The sequence below is a fragment of the Leucopleurus acutus genome (assembly GCF_964270905.1).
Source record: "Leucopleurus acutus genome assembly, chromosome: 9".
Taxonomy (NCBI): domain Eukaryota; kingdom Metazoa; phylum Chordata; class Mammalia; order Artiodactyla; family Delphinidae; genus Leucopleurus; species Leucopleurus acutus.
In genome coordinates, this window is record NC_139144.1 from 93921444 (window position 1) to 93944192 (window position 22749).

A 22749-nucleotide genomic window follows, 5' to 3' on the forward strand; every position below is an offset into this window, starting at 1 on the left:
ATTGAGTGTAGCTGGAGAATAAGATGCAAGAAGAGGAGAAGTAAGAGATGAGGCTAGGAGTCTTGAGACACAGGAAAAGGGGGATATAATTTCTGAGAACACTGATGAAGAAGAGACACAAAAGAGAAAAGTCCAGGTATATACTCAGGTAAATTTAATAGATTAGTTCTAGAAAGACTTCTGTTTTTCTGTAAAGTCAGCCATCTATTGAAAAAGAGAGCAGAGGAAATAGGACTGAAAGGTAAGAAATATGGAGGATATTTGAAATAACTCCAGTTGAAAGAGAGCTCTAGCTTTGGAAATAGGATTGCTTGGTAGCATCAAGGTTACATTTGGTATAGTCCTTAAAACTTCCTCTATCAGTCCTCAGCAGTCTGATATAGAGAAGAATTGAACTATTTAGGGTTGGGGTTTAGCCGGACCAACATTCTAGAAGTTCCACAGGATAAGAGATGCGGATATAGGCATGTGTTGACATGAAGAATTTGGGGATTTTAACTGTATAAAGAAAGTGAAGTTGACAGTGTCAGTTAATAGGGCGAAATAAATGGTTAGGGACTAGAAATATCAGTGAGGTACAGTGAGAGTAGTTTAACTAAGAATTGGGAAGTTAGAAAGTAGAAGTTATTAGAGTGGGATATTTGAATTTATGATTATAGAAATGGAATAGTAATGGACAATAAATCTAGGGTGGGACCATGGTGTGTATGAAATGGAATAAGTAGCTAAAATGAAGTACAAGTCTCTAGAGATGAAAAAGTCTGAGAGGCTTGTCTTTATGTGGTACTCTCTGTGGACTTCCGAATCATCCAGGATGATGATGAGACTAAGGGCTAGGAGGATGACTATGAGTCAGGATTGAAATTCTTCATAAATAAAGGAAGTCTATAAAGGGATGACATGATGTCATAATTATCTAAATCAGAAGCTCTATAAATAATTATTCCTGAAGAGCAGGTACAAACCAGGATGTCCCAAGCCAACTAAGGATGTATGGTCACCCATCATCTACTGTGATGCCCAGATGATATGAACCTCAAGGAGAAGGGTGCAGGGAGCTATGACAATAGTAATATTGAACCATTTTTGCTTTGCTGGAATTAATTCCATTTGGTCTTGATGTGTTGTGCTTTTAGTATTCTTTTAATACATTGCTAATTTTCTCTATCTGGTGGTTTTCCTTTTTTTGTTCAGAATTTTATATATTTTTCCCTTTTTGATATGACTAAATAGTAGTTTACCTTTTTGTTTTTATCCCTAAATTTATCTAATTACCCTCAATATATTTTTTAGTTCATTAATTTTATTTTTAATTCCTCTCAGCTTACCTTGGTATTGTTTAATCAGTCATTGTATTTATTTGTATTCTAATTTTTCTATTTAACATTGTAACATAAGCATTGCCCAGTTTTATCTCCACTCTAGATAACTATTAAGAAGTTATGTGGATGACTACAGTGTAATAGTGTAAACTTTATGATTATCTCTGTGTTAATGGGTATCCTCTGTTAGGAATTTTGCAAAAGTGAAGAAATAATTTTTCCACCACCTCTTTTATACATTTTTATTAGATTTTTCTGCTTTGCATTAAAAAAAAAAAACTCCCACATTTGGAATACAAAACATTCCAGTTGGTTCCATTCGCTTAACTGGGCTATTAAGATTTTTTAATTTCATAAAACATCTTTTTAGCTACACACTTCCTTTTTCTCCTGAATTAATTTTAATTTTTACACTGAGAAGTGGAAAGCTCATTTATCTTTTCCTCCAGAAATGCAAAAAATACTTAATATTTTATTATCTGTAAAACCTGCTGGTAATGGTGGTGTCAGTGAAACTGTAGCTCCTTTATATCTCAATGGACTTTAATTTAAATGAACAATCTAATAATTATTTACTATTCAGTTATGTTAATTTTCTTCTTTTGCCTCCCCTTGTCTTTACAGAGGCAGTTGGTGTGACCAGTCAGCGACCGGTGTTTTGTCCTTTTCATAAGAAGGAGCAGCTGAAACTTTACTGTGAAACATGTGACAAACTGACATGTCGGGACTGCCAGTTATTAGAACATAAAGAGCACAGGTACCTGCATCTTTCCTACATACATAGATTTATAATACAGCTTTATGAGGACTAGACGACTGCTGGCACCCCAGCCAAACGGCCGTCTGCAAATAATGTTTTGTTTGGCCATCAGTATGTTGGCCTAGTTCAAGATTTTTCAACTTTGGTGCTGCTGCCTTTGTTGTGGGGGCTATCTGGTACATTGTATGGTGTTTAACTGCACCTTTGACCTCCGTTTACTAGATTCCAGTAGGATTCTCCTAGTTGTGACAATCAAAAAATGTCTCTAGACGTTGCCAAGTGCCCTAGGCAGCAAAATCACCCTAGCTGAGAACCACTGGCTGACGCAGTTTTTTAAACTATATGGAATTAGTTGCCAGCGTTGTAAATAAGATTTTACGTTTTAAAAAAACATTTAGATCTCTGGCTTTGGTTTTGTTTTTTGTTTTCTGGGTTTTTTTGTTTTGTTTTTTAAGAAAATTGAATCTGTTTTAGCCCTAGGTCCCATATATTCAATACTTCCATGTCAGTATTTGACGGGAATTGACTTTAGTCATCTTTAGGATGGGCATGCTCTTCTAATTCATCATAGTACCTACCAAAGCTTACTTTTAAACCTGTCCTCCATAGGCATTTGAATTAGCAACAACTGAATTAAACAGTAAGATTCTGATAAGCTGATACAGATATAATTGGTTGAAAAAGGTCTTCCAATAATGGCCGACTAGGTAGTTTGGACCAGCCATACCAGTGAGGGTAACTAGAAAACATGGACAAAATACAGAAATCATTGATAAGATATTTTTAGAGCTTGGTAATAAAGAATTATTGGACCAGGATTGGGTTGGAGTGGGGACAGAGAATGGTACAGGCTTTTTTCCCCTTGGAAGCATTTGCCTAGAGGTTGAGGGGTGCTTTTAATATGCTCACAGGGCTGAAAGACAGGGATTGGAGTTCAGGGTCACAGGGGTTAAAGGCTTCTTCTTGCCTCGAGTTGGGATTCTGAAAGTCTACTCTAATATGGTAAAGATGAATGAGCTAGTAAATATTACAGTTCCTCACTGGAACTAAAGTGCAGAATCAGATCTTCTCAGTACCCAAAGTTGGATTAAATTGAAATCTTATTGCTTGTGCCCCAAGGTACCTGTTAGAATAAAATGTAAATCCTCCCTGGAGGAAGAAAACATCATCCTAGACCTCAGATTTATTTAATAATGAGTTTTACAAAATGGTTCAGCACACAATTAGAAATAACCAAATATGCTAGGAGATAAGACAATGTGAACAATGTCTAGAACTTACATTACAGTAACTGAAATTAACTCAATAGAGGGTTTAAGAGCAGATCTGACATGCCAGGAAATGAGAATTAATGAACTGGGAGAAAAATTAAGAAAACATCAAAATGAAGCATAATAAACAGGAAGATGGAAAATGGAAGAGGGATCGAGAAGATGTAACACAAGGTGTAATTGAGGTCCAAGAAAGAGAGAGAAGAATGGGAAGGAAGCAACATTTGAGGCCAGAATATAATGGCTTAGAACTTTGTAATACTGAAGAAAGACATCTAGCCCATATTCAAGAAGCCCCATAACTCCCCAGCAGGATAATTAAAAAATAAAGTAATATTTTTGAAGTGCAAAAAGAAAATACTATAAAACTAAAATTCTATACCCAGTGAACATATTCTTCAGAAATGAAGGTTTATAAGAAAGATGTTTTCAGACAAAATAAACTGGGAGAAGTTATCCCCAGTAAACACTCACAAAAGCATACATTAGGCAGAAGAAAAACGGTAGGTGATGCATGATGGAAAGAACGGCTGAAATGATAAGTATGAGTAAATCTAAATAAATGTTGACTTACACAGTAATGTCTTGGTGTGTCATGTGTGTGTTAAATATCACACAGATATGTTAGGAGGATATGGAGTTCATGTTCTAAGGTTCATGCATTGCTTAGGAAGAAGGTACTAAACTACAACTTAGATGATAAGATCTGCATTTTTTAATGCATAGAGTAGTCACTAAACGAATAGTAAAAGTCAATATGATTATCAAGATAACAGAGGGAGGAAGTAGAAAAATTAACAATTAGTCTAAACACAGGCCAAAAAAGAGAATAGGAACAAAGAACAAATGGGATTTAATAAGACTTGATAAGTTGGTATATCTCTAAATACATTTGTAATTATAATAAACGTGAATGGATAAAATGTTCCAAATTAAAAGATTCTAGGCTGGATAAGAAAGCAAATGGAGAATCTGCTACTTGCTTTTTGTGAGAGAAACATCTAAAACCTAAGTATATAAAAAGAATGATGAGAAAAGCTATGCCATACAAACACTAATCAAAGGTAAGCTGGTATATCAAAGTACATTATTTGAGATAAAGAGAGAAACTTTATAACAATAAAAGGCTCTTTTTGTCTAAAAGATATAATAGTTCTAAATTTATATTCCTCATAGCCTTACAAAATATAAAGAAAAAAGGCGGAGACAAATCCACATAGTGGGAAATTTAACATATTTCTCTCAGTAATTGGCAAAACAAGCAGACTAAAACTCAGTAAGGATATTTCAGTAAGAGTCAAAAAACACAATTAGCAAATGACCTCATGGACATTAAGGACACTGCACCCAATGATAAACATTATTTCCAAACATAAAAAAGGAAAAAATCAATTAACCATATGCCAGGGCAGTTTTATATTTCAGAAGATCGAAATCATATAAATTCTTGTGTAAACTCAATGCAGTTAATCTAGAAAACAATAATAAATGAGAAAAATCTCCATATATTTGAAAATGAAGAAATGTAATTCATATCAAAACACAATGATGTATGATCCTGGACTGTATCCTGGACTAGAGAGGGGAAATGATATAGAGGACATTATTGAGACAAATCACATAATTGGAGAATGGTCTGTAGATTAGATGAAAGTATTATCTCAATGTCAGTTTTCCTGTATTTAGTAATTATACTGGGGTTACGTAATAGAATGTCCTTGTTTTTAGGAAATGCATACTAATTATTAAGGAGTTAAAGGACTTTGCTGAGGAAATATTTGAAAATCTTTGTAAAGGTATATGTGAGATCTCTGTGCTATTGCAAATCTAACTTTGAAATTATTTCAAAGATAAGCAGGTAAAAATAAATTTAAAGCATCAAAGAAGAAATTCCAATGAATATTAGAAAATATTTTTATCTGAATGATAGTGAAAATACAATCCTTGACGTATCCTGCTAAAGCCATGATTAGAGGAAAATACAGATCGCTAATGCATATATTAGATATTAAGGATAAAAAGTAAATGTCCTAAACATTTATCTCAAGTTAGAAAAAGCAGCAAATTAAACCCAAAGTAAGTAGCAAAAAGGATGCAATAAATACAATGCAGAATCAAAGCCAAAAATTGGATCTTTCAAAAGATTAACAAATCTCTTTATGAATGATTAAGAAGAAAACAGACTCAAAAAACCAATGCCAGGAGTGAAAAGGGGGGGGCATCACCACATTTTCTACAGGCATTTAAAAATATAAAAAGGTTTTTTGTCAATAGATTTGAAGATTTTTACATGAAGTGGGATAATTCTTAGAAAATACACTTACCAAAACTAGCACAATATAAAATAGAGAATCAGAACAGTCCTTTATTTTAGTGTAAATCCCACAAAGAAAACTACAGACCCAAATGATTTCACTGATGAATCTACAAAATAGGTAAGGTTAAAATAATGCTTTTCCTATACAGTCTTGTCCATAGAACAGTAAAGAATGAATTCTCTCCAACTTGTTTTATGAGAAATCAAAATCGAAAATTACAAACCAGTCTTACCCATGAAATGAACTTAAAATTTCTAAGAAATACATTAGGAAACCAAGTCCAGGAGCATTGTGATTTTTGGATAATAGAATCACAACTAAGTTAGCCTTATTATAGGAATACAAAGTTCATTTTACCTTTGAAAATCATTAATGTAATTCGTCCTGTTAAAAGACTAAAGGAAAAATTATATGACCATCTCCACAGAGGCAGAAGAAACAGTCAAGAAAAAATGTATATCCATGATATACAATCTTAGCAAACTAGGAATAAAAGAAAATTTCTCAACCCTGATAAAGATTATCTATGAAAAGAGCTAGAAAACATCATAATGGAATATTATAAATTTTTTGCATTGAGTTTAGGATAAACCTAAATAAAGACGACCAGTTTGATCATTTCATTTAATAATTACATTGTATTAGGGTCCCAAAGAGTGTATAACAAAAAAAAGTTTACTAAGATAAAAAAACTTGCACCTAAGAAAGAATTTTAAATGTCAGTATTTACAAACGATATGATTATGTAAAAAAGAAATCCAATAGAAATATTATTAACTGTGTGTTCCCCCTTCTTTCTAACTCTGGCAACCCTACTTATAATACTTACTGATTTAATTACACTCACACTTTTAAATCACATTATGTGAAATAAGGTATTTTGTGCATTTTATGAAAAACTTTTAATAAAACTCTTTTTATGTATCTTACACATCGTCTGTTTCTCTAGAGCTCCTTTAGAGTCATCTTACATAGTTTGTCAGAGGTTGTTATCTTAACTTTCAAGTCAATTTTTTTTTCATTTAGGTATTTTATGATATTGTTGCTTGAAGCTTTGTCACACGCAAGGCATAACATCAGGAGTTTTACCCTCATCGCCTCACTTCCCCCCATTTATTAAAAGCATGCGATATTTGTTATTTGTGACCTGTAGCACAATGAATATTGAAAAGTATATTTAAACCTGTTATTTAAAAGTGATCTTCAAAATATTTGTTTACAAAACATCAAACTTTCATAATTATGAAATTGCAAAATAGTTAATAAATCTACATAGATATTTATCTATGATTACTTTTTGCCGGGTCCACCAAGGGAGCCTGTTAAGCTTGTAAAACTGAATGATTGAATGTGTTTTTCTCAGATTTTAAAAATTATTTAAAGAGTGTCCATGGACTTATCTGGTGGCGCAGTGGTTAAGAATCCGCCTACCAGTGCAGGGGACATGGGTTCGAGCCCTGGTACGGGAAGATCCCACATGCTGCGGAGCAACTAAGCCTGTGCGCCACAACTGTTGAGCCTGCACGCCATAAGTACCAAAGCCCACATGCCTAGATGCAACAAGAGAAGCCACCACAATGAGAAGCCCGCACACCGCAACGAAGAGTGGCCCCCCGCTCGCCACAACTAGAGAAAGCCCGCACACAGCAGTGAAGACCCAACACAGCCAAAAATAAATAAATAAATAAATTTATTTTAAAAATAGAAATTAAAAAAATAGAGTGTCCATGATTAATATCTGTAAAGACTCCTTCCTTTTTAAGAGAGAATTTGTGGTGGGGGGGGACCTGCCTTCTGTGGATATATTTGGTATTTTAAAAAGATTATTATTTATATCCTTTATACTCATAAATAGTTTCCTATTAGTTATTTGTTTGCTTTGGGGCTTTTCCTCATTTTAGACAGACATTTGTGTGAAATAAGTTGCTTATTATTTTTTCAGATATCAATTTATAGAAGAAGCTTTTCAGAATCAGAAAGTGATCATAGATACACTAATCACCAAACTGATGGAAAAAACAAAATACATAAAATTCACAGGAAATCAGATCCAAAACAGGTAAATTTATATTTATGGTATTACTTAAATCATCTATATATAATGTGTTAAGTATATTAACTTTAAGAACAGACATTTTACTTAACTCATGGTGAAGTACATCCAAGTAAGCTGTTGGATGGGTCTAATAACACATAGTTGATAAGACTTTTCCAGAAACTTTGGATTTCTGGGAAGTTTGGAACGTATTCTTTTCAGCCATGAAATTTCAAAACTATTATGATGGGCTTCCCTGGTGGCGCAGTGGTTGAGAGTCCGCCTGCCGATGCAGGGGACGCGGGTTCATGTCCCAGTCCGGGAAGATCCCACATGCCGCGGAGCGGCTGGGCCTGTGGGCCATGGCTGCTGAGCCTGTGCATCCAGAGCCTGTGCTCCGCAACAGGAGAGGCCACAACAGTGAGAGGCCCACATACCGCAAAAAAAAAAAAAAAAAAAAAAAAAATATTATGGTAATAAGCTACATTTAATAACAGCTCATTTATCAGGTAAGTATTAATAATTTTTAATTATTTTGTGTTTTCCAATTATCCAAGAAATGCCAGGATTTAAAAACAAAACTATTTTTATAGTACTGTAATATATTTTAACACTTAATTAGATACATAATTGCTATTTTAAGGATTGCTAGACTTAGAGATGCCTCCCCTGAGCTGTCAGCTTTTAACTGCAATGAGGCAGAGATCATAGAACACCAGGAGACAGGGCTTGTTAAACTGTTCACATACCTTTTACTCCTTGTCAGATACAGTACTTAAACAGCTTCTACATATTGCTTGTTATACTGTTTGTCCTCCAAGGGAGTAAATCATCAACTGTCCAAAGGCTCATGTCCTAAAATTCAGTGATTGGAGAGCAAACCATTGACCTCTGTGGGGAGGAGGGAGTTTGCCTAGTACCCCCCTTTGCATCCCATTTGAGGCACATGCTGACATTTTACAACACCTGTGAAATCCCATGTTCCCTTTCTTTTGTTGTTTTGCACATGAAAGTAACATTTCACTGCTTAAATAGATAAAGAAATGCTTATTAGAAAGAGCCTGAATAAGAGAGGCCTTGCAGGGGCTTTGAATGTTGTTCATAGGGAAAAGTATATCAGCCTTTTTGTAGTTCATCTTCCTTAAGATCAGTTGTCACAATCTGTTACTCATCATTTTTCAACATGGCTAGGGTGGGGCATTTGGTACTTTTTTCCAAGGAATTCCTTGGCTTACCTGCTTTCCTTAATGGAGATTTTAAACATAATTTAACCTTTTCTTGACTCCCTGGTGTTATTATTACATCTATTATACATTGTGATAATAAAAGTTCTGTTGTGCGTCTTTTAGTTTCTATTATTCTTTTGTTATCAGCTCTCATTTCATTTTACCTTTCTCTTTCACATGAGAACTGTAGTTGACCAAATACTATTTCCTTTGTCGTATTCTAATAACAGTACTGTATTTTTGCCAAATTGATGTAATTGGTGGGTTTAAAATTTTGTATCTGAGTAATTGAAAATATATAATGAATATTTATGGAATGATAAGGGTAGATAATCTCTACCATCTAGTGGCAAACAGTAGTAATTGTAAAATAACTAATTTTATGTAAACGATCCACCGTTGATGAAATTCACCCTTTTGACTTTTTCTTACTCTTTCACTGTGTATATGGTATGACCTATGGGCCAGAGTTTACTCTTTTTTTTTTTTTAACATATGGATATTCATTTGTTCCAACACTTGTTCTGTTTGTTGAAAAGATTATCCTGTTGCTATTAAACTGCCTTGGTACCTTTGTTGAAAATCAGTTGACCATATATGTGTGAGATTATTTTGGACTCTCTTTCCATTGTGCTTTTCTTTCTTGCTAATACCCCACTTTCTTCATGACTAGAGCTTTTTATAGTAAGTCTTAAAATCACATAGTGTGAATTTTCCAAATATTTTTTTTACCTTTTTTTTTTTTTTTTAGTGGTAGTAGTTAATGCTCTTTTTACAAAATAATACATTATGGTGTGGAAGGATTTTAATTTTTGAATTGTGGTAAAAATTAAAGACTCTTTGGATTAGGTGCTAATTCTTTGTATCTTTATAGCTACCTGATTATAGAAGGATTAAATTTACTGGACTGACTTTGCTACTAATTCATCTTTATGCATGTGCAAACATGGCATTACTTGTCCCTTTTTCATCCTGTTCTACCATCATGAGGATTTAAATTAGTTGGGTTTTTTGTTTTGTTTTGTTTTGTTGGGTTTTTTTTTTTTTTTTTTTTGAGGTTGTTTGCTTCCTAGACATATCTGGTTTCCTTGATCCTCTAGCCAATATTGATATCAAATAATTATCTTGAAGAATTTCCAACGTTGGTGGGGGGGTGATAAATTAAGAGTTTGGGATTAACATATACATACTACTATATATAAAATAGGTAACCAACAAGGACCTACTGTATAGCACAGGGAAATTATACGCAATATTTTGTAATAACATATAAGGGAAAATAGTCTGAAAAAGAATATATATATGTATGTATAACTGAATCACTTTGCTGTCCACCTGAAACTAATACAATGTTGTAAATCAACTATAATTAAAAAAAAAAAAAAAGAATTTCCAACAGAGAATAAAATCCCTGCCCTTTTCATCTTAAGTTTTGGAAGATAAGCAGGCAGAAGAAATAAAGCTTTTTTTTTTTTTAACATCTTTATTGGGGTATAATTGCTTTACAATGGTGTGTTAGTTTCTGCTTTATAACAAAGTGAATCAGTTATACATATACATATGTTCCCATATCTCTTCCCTCTTGCGTCTCCCTCCCTCCCACCCTCCCTATCCCACCCCTCCAGGCGGTCACAAAGCACGGAGCCGATATCCCTGTGCCATGCGGCTGCTTCCCACTAGCTATCTACCTTAGAAATAAAGCTTTTTGTTTATCTCAGAATGTTTGATGGTGGATGCCTCATTATTCTATTTCTGCTTTTATAAGATATTCTGGTATAATGCTATGTATTTTTTTTCCTATCCATCTTGATCTCCATGAAAATAGCATTCCCATTTTCTCTAATCAAAGGAAAAAATGTATATACTGGTTGATAAAAACATATAGTTATTTGGCTGCTTATTTCAAGACAAATGTGCTATTAAAAGTAGCAAACTACTATTATCGTCTTTCTGCTTTTATTCAGATATAATGAATAGGTAACAGTTCAGATGACTAAGATAATAGTGACACATTCAAGCTTTTCTACTTCTTAGTTGCAGTGAATACAGTAGAACTCATTCAGTCCTGGTTTTCCTTATCTTGTTTATAAATCATTTTTTTTGTCCAACCTTTTAGGCTGAGAATTTTTCCAGGTGTCATAATCTTTCCAAATAATGTTTTCTTAAGATGTGTTCATTCTCTTGCAGTTTTATACATTTTGATTTTAAGATTGAATTGACTATGTCTTTTGGAAGAATTAATATTTCTGCTGTCTCATCTTCAAGAAAGTCTATTTAAACTGAAGGACCCTTAGAAAAAGCTGAGCTTTTAAGAGCTGAAAACTTTTTGGTCTAATTTAGGGATTAGAAAATCAATATTACATACTGTAAAACAAATCTTCTGCCTTAGATTTTAGACTTCCCCCTTTTGTTTAATTTTCAGGATAATTGAAGTAAATCAAAATCAGAAGCAGGTGGAACAGGATATTAAAGTTGCCATATTTACATTGATGGTAGAAATAAATAAAAAAGGAAAAGCTCTACTGCATCAGCTTGAGGTAAGTTACTGTTAATGGGACAGTATGTTGTAGTGATTTACCGTAGTATTTTCTCGTGTATTTGTGAATTTGAAATCACAGCCTTTTTTGTATAATTGTTTACATTTGATTCAGTAATATTTTTCTCCATTCTCAGGCTCTACCTTATATCTGACAGTTTACGGCTTTATGATACAGTAGGAATGTCTTAATCCTTATTGTTTACTTCAGAGCACAAAGTATAATGCCTTGCTTGAAGGAGGAGCTTAGTAAATATTAAAGAGATGTAAAGAGATGAATCTTTTTAGAGATCCATTGAATTGACAGCTTTGGGTCACCAGAGGAGTGCAGTTGAGCAAAGTTTTTCAGAAAGTTACATTAAGTTAGTTATATTTAGTTCTCAAATATATACATTTAACCTTACGAGAAATTAGGTAAAAGGATGTGCCTCCTGCCCTCAGCAGTCCTAACTGTGAAAGCAGTACTCAGGGAGAGATGCTCAAGGCACTTAAGATAGTTGTTTGTCACTGCAGGTAAGAAAAATATTACTAACTTCATCAGCTTTCTTATATTCATGAAGGTCAAGATCCAGAGTCAGTGTTTGACTCAAATAACATGAGGTTACAACTTCTACATGATATCTTAACATAATATTAATTGCATGATATTTTGGTATCCATTTAATGTATTGGTGCAAAAAGAATTTAACAGTAGAGAAGCAAATTAAGAAGAGAATAAAAGAATCCTGATGTCCGGAGATTTTAAAAAAAGCCTCATAGAAAAAATTTAGTTCAACATCTTTATTTTATAGTTGACAAAATTATAAGGTCTTTGTCAGAAGGTTCTCTTCCTCCTGGGCAAGCATGGTCATTCCATGGTTTAATCAATCATACAGGAAACAAAGACCAAAATAATTCTCTCTCCTCTTGGAAACAAATACTTAGTGAAAAAGTATTCGGCTAGGAGGAATACATTTACAGTAACTGTGTTTTCAAGGTTCTGGGGGGTGGGCGGTGGTGTGTTTTTTTTGTTTGGTTGGGTTTTTTTTTAGATAGAAGCATTTAAACTATTTTAAAAGATTGCAAAGCTCTGCTTAAAATCAAATGTCACATAGATTTGCTTCTCAGAGATGAATAGTGCACACATTGCTGTGGCTGTTTCCAAACTTCACTGTAAATCAGAATCACTTGAGGAGTTCTTTAAAAATCAAGATAAGGAACAAAAGATGACCACATCCCCAAATCTCTAGGGATGAACCTCGTCATCAGTATTATTTTAAATCAACTTTATTGACTTACATTTTTTTTTTTTTTTTTTGCGGTACGCGGGCCTCTCTCTGCTGTGGCCTCTCCCGTTGCGGAGCACAGGCTCCGGACACGCAGGCTCAGCGGCCATGGCTCATGGGCCCAGCCGCTCTGTGGCATGTGGGATCCTCCCAGGTCGGGGCACAAACCCACGTCCCCTGCATCGGCAGGCAGACTCTCAACCACTTCGCCACCAGGGAAACCCTTAACTTATAATTTTTGCAGCACCTTTTAAAAATGCTTTTCAGTCTTCATACCCATTCTCCTGGTTCACAGAATCCTTCTTTAAGGCGAATAAATGTAGTCAGTGTTTACTAAGACTCCAGACCCAAATAGTTTGTTACTGTAGAAGACCAAGAAACTTGGGCTTCTGATTCTCAATTTGCAACATCCCTAAAAGTCAACAGAATTTCTGTTCTTTCTAGAATGTGTCCAAAGTAACGCTTAGTTTTTACAGAGGTCAGAAATAGCCTAATAAGTAAATTATCTCTGGACTTAAAATTAGATACGACAAAGCCACTGATAGTCACTGCAATGACTTAATTCAGTTTAGCATATGTGTATTTTCCAAATTTGAAACCAACTAGGGCCAGGATCTAGGTTCATTTTCTCTATTGAGAATATAATTCCATATTGGAGTGTAGCAATTTTACTTTTAAACTTTTTTTTAGAGCTAGTAGAAAGTCCTGTTCTCTCCTCCTTTCCTTGCCAGGTAAAGGAGATTTGAGGTTAGAGACCTTTAAAATAGCACAGGTTCAGTGGGTTTTTCTTCCACTTTTGACTAACCTATGTTCTTGCTTGTATACTTCCCTTAGAGAAATTCTATAGTCTGCTTTTCTGTAGTTTTTTTTGAGAGTGCATTGGTACCATTAGTCACTATATCAATTGGTTCCCATGGTAATTTTCAATAGACAAAAATTATATGCTTCCTTTTTTTTTTTTTGCGGTACGCGGGCCTCTCACTGTTGTGGCCTCTCCTGTTGCGGAGCAGAGGCTCCGGACGCGCAGGCTCAGCGGCCATGGCTCACGGGCGCAGCCGCTCCGCGGCGTGTGGGATCTTCCCGGACCGGGGCACGAGCCTGTGTCCCCTGCATCGGCAGGCAGACTCTCAACCACTGCGCCACCAGGGAAGCCTGCTTCCTTTTTTTTTTTTTTTTTTTTACTACACACAAAGCATAAATGTTGTCTACCATGTGGCATAACTTGGCACAAACTAGTTGCAATCAGGATAAGAATGCCTAAAAGGTGAAATCATGTGCTTGAGTAAATCATGTGATCTGGTAACTTTACTTGATTGCTGGATGGTACATCTATTTTATTTGTGAGTATTGAATTTAATGGGCATTTACTGTATTATAGCTAATCCACGGTTTTGTACCTCTTTGGATACTGGAAGATGCATGAACAGAAACCTGCATCCCAAAATATGTACAACCAGACCAAGGGCCTTGGAGAGAAGGGGCAGGCAGCAGAGGCAGGGTGGCGTTGGTGGTGGCTACAGCACTGGGGGCACGGTTTTTACTTCAGTGAGAATGAGCCTTTGTACCAAGGGATAGGTTGCTATCACCTGGGTTCTTAGAGGTGGTGGTTATTCTAATTGGGTAATCTGATGGTGACCATTAAAATATATGTTACATGCAGAACTAATTTTGAAACTTTTTTTTTTCAGAGTCTTGCAAAAGATCATCGAATGAAACTTATGCAACAGCAGCAGGAAGTGGCTGGACTTTCTAAACAGTTGGAACATGTCATGCATTTTTCTAAATGGGCAGTTTCCAGTGGCAGCAGTACAGCATTACTTTATAGCAAGCGACTGGTAAGATAAACTAAGTATGGCATTTAACATACTATCAAAATACAGAGAGAAACAATGGAGTTATTAGAATGCTTAAAATTTAGAAATGTTCATTAGTCTGTACTTAAATGCTTTTTACCTTTTTCTAATTTTTATCAATCAAAATATTTTGGTTTTAAAAAATCTTATATTGCCATGATTGAGGCGTATCTTCAATTTTAATCTATCATCATCCCTCCTGTTTTGTTCTTTTCCAAGTTTTCTCTGTCTTAGTGGCAGATGAACTTAATACTAACAATAAAGATAAGAGTAAACATTTCCTGATCACCTGTAGTGTGCCAGGCACTAATCCTAAGCATTTCCATGTAATATTTTATTTAAACATTTACATCATTTTTATGAGATAGGTATACCTATCCATCCATTGTATGGGTGATGAAACCAAAGCACAGAGTTAAGTAACATGCCTAAGGCCACTCAGCTTGGACACCTGAACCCAAAGGCTGTATTCCTTTTGTCGGTACTGCGTTGTTTACTCTGTCAGTGATATATGGTGCTGGGTATTTCAACCCCATTGCTAGAGAAAAGTGGCTCTCATTTGTTCAGCTGTTTTCAGAATAGTCTAGAACCTTGCTACTGAAAATATGGTCACTGCATACTAATCAGGTGGTTCAGTAGATGTGGGGTGAGGCCAAATTCTGTGGTTCTGACGAGCTCCCAGGTGATGCTGCTGTGCTGCTTCGTAGACCACCTTTAGTAGCAAAGGATCTAGAAGACATTCAGCCGTGGAAGTCACACCACATAAGCATTCTTAAAATCTCCTGCTTTACTCTTATTTTATTAAAGATTCCACAGAGATTGACACTTTGAAATCAAATTATGACATCCAAATCTGTTTTCTGTTCACCCACTCAGTTTTGTGGAAGGAATTTTCTACAACCATTTTGAAATAAGGAAATGCACTTCAGGATAAACTTCTGCAAACTAGGTTCAAATATTGAGTAACTTATTAGAAAACTGATTTATATAAGTATTCCTAATCATGAATTGTATTCAACTCTTAAGATTATTTTCTTTCATAATTATCAATGATGTGGTCAATCTTGAGTCTTTTTTTTCTTTTTCTTCCTTTTTACTGCTTCATTGGTCTAATGAAAAACAGCTTCTATACAGTACATACCTTCTCTGTTACTTATGTTTTCCTGTAAGTCAAACAAAACGGATAAAAGGAGAAAATGAGAGAATTGTCTTTTTTTCAACTAGACCCATTATGAATATTTTTATTTGTATGTGTGTAAGAAAGCATGTTATTCACACAATCAGATATTCAATCTCCTTATCAGTTTAAGAATTTGTTTCTCTGATTTTATTCTATGATTTTGTTTGTGATTATAAGACAAAGAAAACAGTACAAACTCGAAGATGGGATTACTTAATCTGCACAATGATCTCTTGAAATAGGAGAGAGGAAGATTGGTCTCTATATTATACACAGGAGAAAATAAACACAGTGAAGCATAAGCAACCAGTATTACCAGCTTCCTGATTTACTAAATTGTGTTTTTTAATTTTTAAAAGTCTGTGGAACCCAATCACATCACTAGCAGCAGATATAGCTAGTAAAATAATTTACCTATAGTGAATGCAGAGCTAAGGCTTGTGATTACTTTTAAACATTTAGAAGGATTTTTAACCTCAGAAAATTTGAAAGTCACTATATTATGCAACTCTGTCCTTTAGAGCTTCTATGCTTCATAAATATAGCCATGTTTACTAAGGTTATTTTTTTAATGATGGCTTTTATATGCTTAAAAATTAAAAAGAAACGTCTTGCTGGCCTGAAATTTCAAGCTTAGCTTGTAATTCTTAGTTCATTTTTTTTTGCTATAGGAATTATAATCAGTAAAAGACCAAACCCATTGGAATAGCAGGATCCTTTCAGAAGTCCAGTTTTAAATATATTTTAAAACATTTTCACAGTATTTCCTTAGGATTGTTCTGTCATCTGTTAAACATTGAGTTTATCCTTATATTATTTAGAAGGAAGGCAAGAAATACCGACAGAAGAGACCAGGAGAGTAAAACACAGTATTCTTTTTACTAGCAATAGATATTTCTATAATACTAGTGATTAGGTAGGAAGCTGTTAAGGTATAGGTAGTAAAAGGGAAATCCACAATCTTTTTTACTCCCTTTCCCCCGTCCTCCCATATAATTAATCTTCAAAGACTTATGTTTCCTGAATATCTCATCGACAATTCCTTGCTTTTAGTCCTCAGGGTTCAGAATGTCATGGTCTTTTGCCTGGGTACTGTTAGCCTTTCTTAGAATGCTTTTTCTTTCTCCTGAGTAAATCCTCATCTTTGTAGAGACTACCAGGTTCAGTTTAGATGTGTCTTCCTTTCCTTTTGGCAGCCTTCCATGACCAAGACTGGGTTGGATTACCCTTCTATGTGTTTACAAAGCCCTTATGCATATATCCATCAATACTATTACTGATTTTTATCTACTATTATTACATTTGCATATTTTTCTGTGAATTTCATTAGACTTTTTACTTCTTAAAGGGCAAAAATTTTGTGTTACCCAGTGCTTGATATATAGGAACTCAATGAAAGATTGATGGTAAATAAATAAGGTAGCAGATAACATCTCTTGTCAGAAGCTATAAATTAGTGTAGACAAAACCTTATGTTATATTTTACAGGATTGGAAACTCGAATACTAAATTTCTTTTTTAAGTTTATTTTAACTTCAATAGAAAGGAGACAGTATACAGTATTGCCATCTGAAAAGCTGTTTTGACATCTTCCATAGTTTTAAAAATAATTTTGTCCTTTGCTTTTTGAACAGTAGCTAAGTTTTCAGTGTGAAACCTGAGTTTAAGTTCAGATACATCTGAAGGGATCAACAAGTATATTTAATTAATCCTTATTTATCTTTTACAGTAGCCAGGGTTTATGACTCCTCATAGGAAAGTTTTTGCCATAATTCTTTTGCTTAGCATATTATGAGCATGTTTTATAATGAGAATTATTAGAAGATGCAAAAAAAATTAAGAAAGGTAGAAAAACTTAGGCAAAAGAACATTGTGTTGAGTGCTGTTTGCTAAACACTGTGCCATGTATTCTACGTAGTCCCAAAATAAATACGTTTTTTTACACAGAATTTATTGTAGCTATTTAAGATAATTTAGCAATTGAATGAAGCAAACTTATTTATTCAAAAATTATTTATTGAATACCTGTTATGTATCAGGTGGCATTCTGAGTACTAAGGGAACAGAAAACAAAGCAAAATCTCTGCCCTCAAGAAGTTGCATTTTTAGGGACTTCCCCGGTAGTGCAGTGGTTAAGACTCTGCACTCCCAATGTAGGGGGCCTGGGTTCGATCCCTGGTCAGGGAACTAGATTCCACCTGCCTGCCACAACTAAGAGTTCACATGCCACAACTAAGGAGCCTGCCTGCCACAACCAAGGAGCCCATGTGCCGCAACTAAGGAACCCGTGAGCCGCAACTAAGACCCAGCACAACCAAATAAATAAATAAATAATTTTTAAGTTGCATTTTAATGAAGAGAGATACACAATACCAAAATAAGTAAAATGTATAGACCATTGCATGGTATTGAGTGCTCTAGAGAAAAGTAAATTAAGGGAAGAGTCGAGGAGCATTGGGGTAGGATTGTGATTTTAGTTATGGAATTCTATCTAAAGAGGGTGATATTTGAGCAGATTCCTGAAGAAAGTGAGGAAGCAAGCCATGCAGATACTTGGGGAGAGTATTCATGCAGAGCACAAGTACAGACAGCAAGTGCAAAGACTGAGGTGGGAGTTATTTGTGATATGGACAGCAAGTAGGCCTAAGAGGGTGGAACACAGTGAATGAGCAGACACTAGGATGAGTAAGGTCAGAAGTACTGGAAAGCCAAATAGTATATGAGCCTTGTAGTTGATTATGAGGACTTTGGTTTTTAATCTAAGTGAGATGAGAAACCATTGGAGGGACTTGAGGAGAGGAATGACAGAATATGATTTACAGTTTAACACAATTACTCTGGCCGCTGAAAAAAAACTGTAGGTGGTTGAAGGCAAGGGAGAAATAAGGGAGACTATTTATAACCTTACTGCAATGAGGTGGCTTTTCCAGGGTAGTAACAGTAGAGTTGATAATGGGAGAATTGGTAGGATTGTCCATATCTTTTAATGATAGAGCCAACAGGATTTGCTGACAGGTGGAACGTAAGGCATGAGGAAAAGAAAGGAACCAAGGACTAAGCAGTAGGAAAAATAGTGTTGCCAATAATTGAGGTGGGGAAGATCATAGGACAAGTAGACTTGAAGAGAAGGATCAAGAGTTCCCTTCTGGCATATTAAATTTGAGGTACCTGTTAGAGAATCAGGTAGAGATATTGAGCAAGCCATTGGAAGTGCAAGTTCATAGAGGGGTCCAGGCTTGAGATATAAATTTAAGAGTCGGATAAACGATGAGACTGGATGAGATCACTTAAAGTATGTGGGTGCAGGAGAAAAGAGAGCAGTTGCAAGACTGAGCCCTGGGACATTCCTGGTGTGGGAGATGTGAAAGAACCAACAATGGAAACTGAGATGGTACATTGGGACACAAACCTATTCTCAGCGGCCTTAAAATATAGCAGCTGGTGAAATAAGGGGAAAACCATGAGATCATAGTTTGTTCAAAGCCAAGAGAAGAAAATGCTTCCCTGAGGGCCAAGTGACCACCTATGTGAAAAGCTACTAAGCCTGAATGGTTTCAGGGAAGAGTGGGAGGAGAGGAACGGGGGACATTATAGATGAGTCTTTTGAAGAGTTTTGCCAGAAAACAGAGCAGGAAAGTGGGAGTTTTGCCAGAAAAGAGAGCAGTTGATGGCGGGAGAAAAGGAGCCAAGAGTTCTGTTTTTAGCTGGGAAAAGTTAAACATGTTTATGTGTTAATGGGACTGATGCAGTAAAATGGAAAGCTTGATGGATACAGGAGAGGGGAGAAAATTGCTGGGCAGTGTCTTTGTGTCGGCAAGAGGGTGTTGGGCACTATTGCACGAGTGCAAGGATTGGCTTTAGCTAGAAGCGTGGCCAGTTAATCCATTGTGATAGGAGGGAACGCTAATACTGGTAGGTGGTGGAAGTTTGTGGAAGTTCCCTGATTGTTCCTGTTTTTTCAGTGAACAGTAATCAGGACCATCAGCTGAGATGGAGAATGGGGGAGGAGATGCTGGAGATTTGAAAAGAGAAAGGAGGTTTGAAATAGTCATTTAGGAGAGTAGGGACATGAAGGACCAGAGGCCCGTCAACCTTAGGGCCCTACCTAAAGTAAGCAGGCTGTGTTTGAAGTTTGGTCAGTCCCTTTATCAGTCCAATTATAGTGAGTCAAAAGTTAGATTAAACCAGTGTTGTTTGTTGGTTGTTGTTTGGGGAAAAGGTTGAGGAGAGGGAAGGGAGTATGTGTAGTTGGACATGTGAGAGAAAGAGGGGTTGAGGGTGTATACCAGGAAATGATTATGAGGATTAACCCTGGGATTTGAGCCAGATAAGGAGAAACTGAGGGCTAGGGTAAGGGTATTGGTAACATGAGGTCGAAGGACAGGGAAAATTTTAAGAGCAAAGGTTTATAGGACCTTTAGGATTTGTAGGATTATTGGTATCTGGGCACTAGAAGGGAGTAAGCTGGAAAGAAAGATCATCTAGTTGGATATAAAATCATCAAGAATTAAGACAGGAGTAATGTTGGCGTTGGTGATGGTGAGCCAGGAGCTAAACTCTTCAAGACTGAGGGAGAGTGACTGAGTATTCACTGAGGACTGCAGTGTGGAGGAGATGGGGGGTGTGGTGTGATGACCCGAGATTCACAGCATGGGAGCAAGGAGAGCCATCCCACTCGTAGGCCTAGTTATGAGCTGTACTTATGTTTCCTGAGCAGAGAGTAAATTTGTATTTTCTGTAATTCATTAGCCGCCTAATCTCAATTCTGCATCCTTCTTTGAAAGAGTAAGTAAAATAAATAAAAGAGCAGAATTTGTGAAAATTTTTTATTTTACAAATACTTGGTTGGTGCTTCTGTGAAGTTTAAATAATTCAAAAAACTAACTTTAAGACAGTTAAAGTTAGTTTTTTGTATTCAACAGTATAGCTAACTGAGTTGTACCTCAAAACTAATAACATGTTTTGGAAGGAAAACTGTGTTGTATGTCCACTTTTTTATAACTTATATATATATATATATATATATGATTGCTTATTTTGTGTTAGCATACATATGATACAGAGACCACTTTTTGTGTATTTATTGGGAACTTAATAAATTACTTGCCTAATAAAGTTTTTTTTGTGTTTTTTTTTTTTTTTTGCGGTACACGGGCCTCTCACTGTTGTGGCCTCTCCCGTTGCGGAGCACAGGCTCCGGACGCGCAGGCTCAGCGGCCACGGCTCACGGGCCCAGCCGCTCCGCGGCATATGAGATCTTCCCGGACCGGGGCACGAGCCTGTGTCTCCTGCAATCGGCCGGCGGACTCTCAACAACTGCGCTACCAGGCAAGCCCACTAATAAAGATTTTGATGTTTACTTGTCTCTCTGCTTTCTTCTAGATTACATACCGGTTACGGCACCTCCTTCGAGCAAGGTGTGATGCTTCCCCAGTGACCAACAATACCATCCAATTTCACTGTGATCCTAGTTTCTGGGCTCAAAATATTATCAATTTAGGTAGGCTGTTATGTACATTTTCTCAAAGTGCCATTTGTTTCTGGAACTCTTAATGATTATGAGATTATTGAAAATGTATTCCCTTCCACCCCCAAAGTGTGTTTATCATCTTGTTTTAAGTACATGGAATTTTCACTAGTATTTCATTAGCGTGTGTATATGCGTGACACATGCATGAATATAAACACACATGTAAAAAAAATACACACATGTAAATATGTGGATGATATGAAACATCCTTTATATTGACTCACAGGGTGTCTAGATTTCTGGATTTAGGAGGTTTTTTTTTTCTTTCCCATAGAATCTTGCTTGTACTGTTAATTACATACTTATCAGAATGGTTGATAAAACTCTTGACTTGTGACTGCCATTAATATAGGATTTTTTATATTTAGAATGTTTTCTGTTAAAACAGGACTTCTCATACAATTATTGGCTTACTTACTCTTGAGAGCCAGTCATCAGGCACCTAATGGTTCATTTGCTTTATCTAGCTAGGGAAGACTTCTCTTTTCTTCTTTTGCCTTTTATGTAATTATTATATAATTTTTAACCTCCTAACTGAAGTGTACCATACGTACAGATAAGTGCCCAAATTTTAAGTACTAGAGCGCACTGAGTTATCACAAAGGGAGACTATCATTATGGTATCATTTGGTAACATCAGATATCCTTGCAGGCAGTACTTGCTACATTATGTGCTAGTAGAAAAAGTCTTCAGTTTTTGCCTCCTTTCTTAATTTCTCACAGGGAGACTATAGAAACAAAAATTTAAGAATTCCATATACATTCTTCATCAACCACCAGTATTCCCTTTGATGACAGTTTTTGGGCTCATTGACTTTGTTTCAAAATCTTGAAAGATGGTTGCTCTCTCATTCCCTAAGCTAGATTCTGGGTAAGAAAGGAAGAAACGGCTGGAGAGAGAGCCAGTGCTCTCAGAACACACCAGGAAAGGAAGAAATAGGCTTACACAAACCTCATTCATACACGGGAAGAACAGAAGGAATGGTAATAAGGTGACCCTTTGAAGGAAAGGTCATAAGTTGACTCCTGCAGCTCAGTCTAGAAGCACATATTTATTGACTGATTGATACGTAGCAAGCAACTGGAATCATACACACTCTCACCTATGTAACTAAAAAGAAGCATCTTAATACAAAGCGTGTATATAAGTTAACTATCTCCTACCCTCCACCATACATGCAGCTATATAGAGAACCTGTCACAGTTATATATCCACACAAATAGTCATATGTAGAATTGTATGTACTTGTAAGCATATCATTTAAAATATAGACCACATGATGTAAACATAAATAAAATTAAGAATATGTGTAACTGTATACACATAAATGGATACAGTTTTAGATAAGTCTACAGCGAAAACAAAAACATCTATTTGTGAGGAGTTTGTAAAACAATATCCTTTACTGTAGGACTTCTCAGAGCTGTCCTATACAGCTCTGTAAATTGCCAT

General features: G+C 35.7%; 1 protein-coding gene across 2 annotated transcripts in view; it reads left to right on the forward strand.

Annotated features, from left to right (window-relative positions):
- TRIM24 (tripartite motif containing 24) overlaps positions 1-22749 on the forward strand; it is a 91920-nt gene that overhangs the window by 43966 nt on the left and 25205 nt on the right. For both annotated transcript variants that reach the window (XM_082846278.1, XM_082846277.1), the window contains exons 4-8: positions 1947-2079; positions 7614-7730; positions 11355-11469; positions 14422-14568; positions 21149-21266. In XM_082846278.1, the coding sequence (XP_082702404.1) occupies positions 1947-2079; positions 7614-7730; positions 11355-11469; positions 14422-14568; positions 21149-21266 (630 nt within the window). The remainder of the gene's footprint in view (positions 1-1946; positions 2080-7613; positions 7731-11354; positions 11470-14421; positions 14569-21148; positions 21267-22749) is intronic.